At 39.2% G+C, this 3,989-nt stretch overlaps 1 protein-coding gene across 1 annotated transcript; it reads right to left on the bottom strand.

The window, feature by feature from the left end:
• Window positions 1-1,389: 1,389 nt before the first annotated feature.
• LOC128922181 (probable serine/threonine-protein kinase tsuA) lies at window positions 1,390-3,248 on the bottom strand. Its single transcript, XM_054231882.1, has 2 exons — window positions 3,033-3,248; window positions 1,390-2,972 (listed from the first exon to the last, which is right to left on the bottom strand). Exons 1-2 carry the CDS (start codon window positions 3,097-3,099, stop codon window positions 1,621-1,623), a joined length of 1,419 nt encoding a protein of 472 aa, XP_054087857.1. The 5' UTR covers window positions 3,100-3,248; the 3' UTR covers window positions 1,390-1,620.
• Between the last annotated feature and the right edge of the window lie 741 nt (window positions 3,249-3,989).

The raw sequence follows: 3,989 nt of genomic DNA, 5'->3' as shown, positions 1-3,989 counted from the left end.
TTGCATTTGATATTATTATTATTAGAAATAGTTACGCCAGCGCTTCTACGAATCGTCGAAATACTTCTCAAAATCAATTTTCAGGATAGCCTTTAGCTTTTTCAGCGATTTCTCGTATGTTTTTAAATCTACGGTGCATTCAGGTTCTCTTTATTTTGGGAAATAGGAAAAAGTCACACGTAGCCATGTCTGGTGAGTCTGGAACATCGTTACAATATGGGTTTTGGCCAAGAATTCACAATCAAGAGCTTTTAACAAACTGATATCGCCAAGCTCATTAAAACAACGTCTATGTTTATCGCATTCCGTACTTCAACGGCATGATCATCAAAATAATAAAAAAAAAACAAATTGACTCATATTTGGCAACCCTTTAAACTATGAATTTTTCTAAGAATAGTTTTATGATTATATATTTTCCCAGGGAATCAAAGTTCTTGAGCAGTGTAAATGAGAAATTTTCTTAACAACCAATATATATGAAATCTGTTACACCTTTATATAGAAGATTATATAGAACCGTGATTCGTTCTATATCAAGACCAATCAAACGGAGAATGCTCTACCGAAAACACTTATACGTATATGTTTTAATTAATATATTATTCTCCATATTCCGGGTATTCCTTCTGTCGAATTCTAGTGGTCTAGTGGTAGTCTATAACTTTGTAAATCGTCGAAAGCTCATATGAAAGCTTCTTCGAATCGAAAAGTATGAGACGACACTACACACTACAAACGAATTAACAGATTCAATTTCTTAATCTCAACAAAATTCGACTTGAAAAAAATTAGTCCATAGAAACAGTGGGAGACTGAGAGTTATTCTCATGTCGTTGTGGTCCACTTCATGAAATTATTTCTTATTATTATTCTTTGAAGCTAATAATATCGATAAATAGATTCAAACGTTGTTAATTTTAGCATAAAGAAATATGACAGTAACCTCTCTATGAGAATGGACCATAAGTAATCTTGTTGAAGTTAAATTATTTGGGCTTTCGTAAAACCTAAAAAAACCTGGTCCAAAAGAAAACAAAAAAAGTACAAAATTAATGGTTTTCCTGAGTCAAACAAAGGAGACCATATAGGACTCAAAACGTATAATTTTTCTTACATCTGCGCTTCATTAAATCATTTGTTAGAAGTATTGTTTTAAGCTAATAATATCAAAAACTGAATTCAGAAGTATTCAACTTGGGAACCTTCAAGGTATTAAAGTTGTTCAATTGAAACAGATGTGACCAGAAATAAAGTTACAAATCGATGATAATGGACCATATGGAACACTATTTATTATTTGGTCCAAAGGAAGAAGAAGAAAAGTCAAGGAATGAATATTTTTTTCTGCGTCAAGGAAATTAGAGCTCAAAACAGAAAGAAAAACTAAATTTCACTGGTTAAAAAAAAAATAATTTATATATCCGTATACTTATATATAGATTCTTGAGCGATTCTGTAGCCCCGCACTTGTAAAGCTAAGGTTTCTAATAATTTTCTTCGAATATTTTATGCTTTCCAACACAATTCATATTAAATCGAATCATCACTTCACATATCATCATTATAATTTAATATTATTATTATTCGTCTTTGCTCTCATTTCAGCGCAGCGCCAACTCACAGCCGGCGTTCATAATAATCGTAGTCATAGTCAAGGTAACGTCGTATGTTATTGCTGTTGCCAAAGCGTCGACGTTGCTGTGTCTTGCGATTGCCATTTTGGTAGCGGCGTCTGTTCTGTTGTTGTTGTAGTTGTTGTTGGTATTGCAAACGTCTACGTTGTTGCTGATTCCTTTTGCGGTTATTCTGTTGACGGCGACGCTGTTGCTGTGGCCGCTGACGCTTTGCCTGCTGGCGACGACGATTGCCACCATCCACATGTACGACAATTGGAGGCTGACGATTGGCGTTACGTCTGCGTTGATTGGCGGGTTGCTTGTTGCCGCGTCTACGATCCACCACCGCCGGCAATATTACGTCGTAATCAAGATAGGCACTATCGTCATTAGGCGTATACTCGACTTGGGCATCAGCGTCCGAGCTCGTATCATCGACTCTGTTGTTGTTGTGATTATTGTTGTTATTGTCGTTGTCGTGATTATCGTTGTTGTCTTCGTTGCTGCTGTTGTTTTCAGCGACAGCTTGCTGCACCACAGCTGTTGATTGCTGCGTTTCGGCCGGTTCCTTTTCCTTATTGTCGGCCATATTTGGCACTTCATCACGGACTCCACCGACATGCACATTGGTCACCTCTTCGCAGGGCACATCACTGTAAATGACCACGGCGCCATAATTACAGACAAACGGCGCATTAGTGTCAGGGTTTGAGTTTTGACGACCCTCGATACGACCGATGCCATTCTTGTCGACCACTTCGTAGATGTTGCCGTTCTTCGTAATGAAGCCGGTCACTTGCAGTGGCGTCTCCTGTTTGGGTGTCACTTCCACTAGGGCTGGCGCGTCAACTGTGGGAGGTGTCTGCAGCGGCTGTGGCTCGGTTACCTTTTCAACTGTAACTTGCTGCTTCTCGGTTGTTGCGGTGATTTGCGGGGCTGCGTTGATAATAACAGCGGGCGCCGCTGTACTGGGTGCCTCAGTAGGCGCTGCTGTCGACGAGATCTCAACGGTGAGTTGAGGTGGCGCGTTGATAATAACTGAGGGCGCCGGTGTGGTGGATGCCTCAGTAGGCGCAGCTGTCGACGGGAGCACAACGGCGAATTGAGGCGGCGCGTTGATAATAACTGAGGACGCCGCTGTAGTGGGTGTCTCAATAGGTGCAGCTGTCGACGGGAGCACAACGGCGAGTTGAGGTGGCGCATTGATAATAACGGTGGGCGCTTTAGTAGGCGCTGCTGTTGACTGCACCTCAGCGACGGGTGGGCGTGGCGAGGATGTGTATAGCGGCGCAGCTATGGTTTTTGGCTTGTGCGCAGCGGCAGAACGCGCTACAATAATAACGCTCTTCTCAGCTGTAAGTGATTTCTTTTTAAATTAAAAAAATTCAAAGCAAAAAATTTATTTCTTATTACCTGTGGCCGCTGTTAGCGCCAAGCTGATGCCGAGCAACAGGCATATGAAGAAATACACGCAACGCATATTCTTGGCTGCGAGTGTTAATTTTGGTATTAAGTGTTACACTACACGAGAATGACTAAACGGGTACGTGGGTTCTGCGGTCTCTTTTATAATTTTTTTTTCGGTCAACATATTCAAAAATAGCACAATAATTGTCCAGCGCCTGAGGTGCTTGGCGGCAAATAAGCCAAAGCATAGATGCTTTTCAACAACATTTTATACATATAGAAACACACAAACATTCTTGTGTTTACATTTACATACCGAACAGTTCTTGCATAAATTAGTTGGCAAAATTTATGTATAACAGCTTTCTAGTTTACAAAACAAAGAAAGCGATAGCTAATAGCATAAGCGTGGGCAAAAGAATCAAATCTCCGCAGATTCTGCAATATATAAATTTTATATCAGAGAAATTTTAATTCATTTTAGTGAATTTTTCGTTTATAAAAATATAACCAAAATCCCATTGACCTAAATAAATTTGTTACCGCGCTTTTTGTGGCACTTTTTTCCAAGCAGTTTGCGGTTATTTGTTCTTTTACTTCTATTTCATCGCTCTACAGTTGTTCTTAACCGCCAAATTTCAGTTTCTTGTTTTCGTTTGTACAACAAAAACAACTACAGCTAAAGATTCTGTTAACAAGCTGCTACGAATCATTATTAATCGTTTCGGCTAAAGAGGTCAACGATCGTACGCTAACACTCGCGCAGAATGACGATTTAAAATGTAAATTTTTGCTTAGATGATACCTAGTTTGAATATGTGTATTACGGTATAACAAACATGTAGGTAGTGAAGCTCAAGCATGTAAAATCAGCCGTCAACAAAACCACAACATTATATCGTGGAATATTGAACATCATTATTTTTTTAATATTAATGTTCAATCGTTAATTTATGCAAAGCA

This window comes from Zeugodacus cucurbitae, chromosome 5, assembly GCF_028554725.1.
Source record: "Zeugodacus cucurbitae isolate PBARC_wt_2022May chromosome 5, idZeuCucr1.2, whole genome shotgun sequence".
Taxonomy (NCBI): Eukaryota; Metazoa; Arthropoda; class Insecta; order Diptera; family Tephritidae; genus Zeugodacus; species Zeugodacus cucurbitae.
Note: the sequence above shows the minus strand (reverse complement) of the source record. Positions and strands in the feature narration are given on the sequence as shown.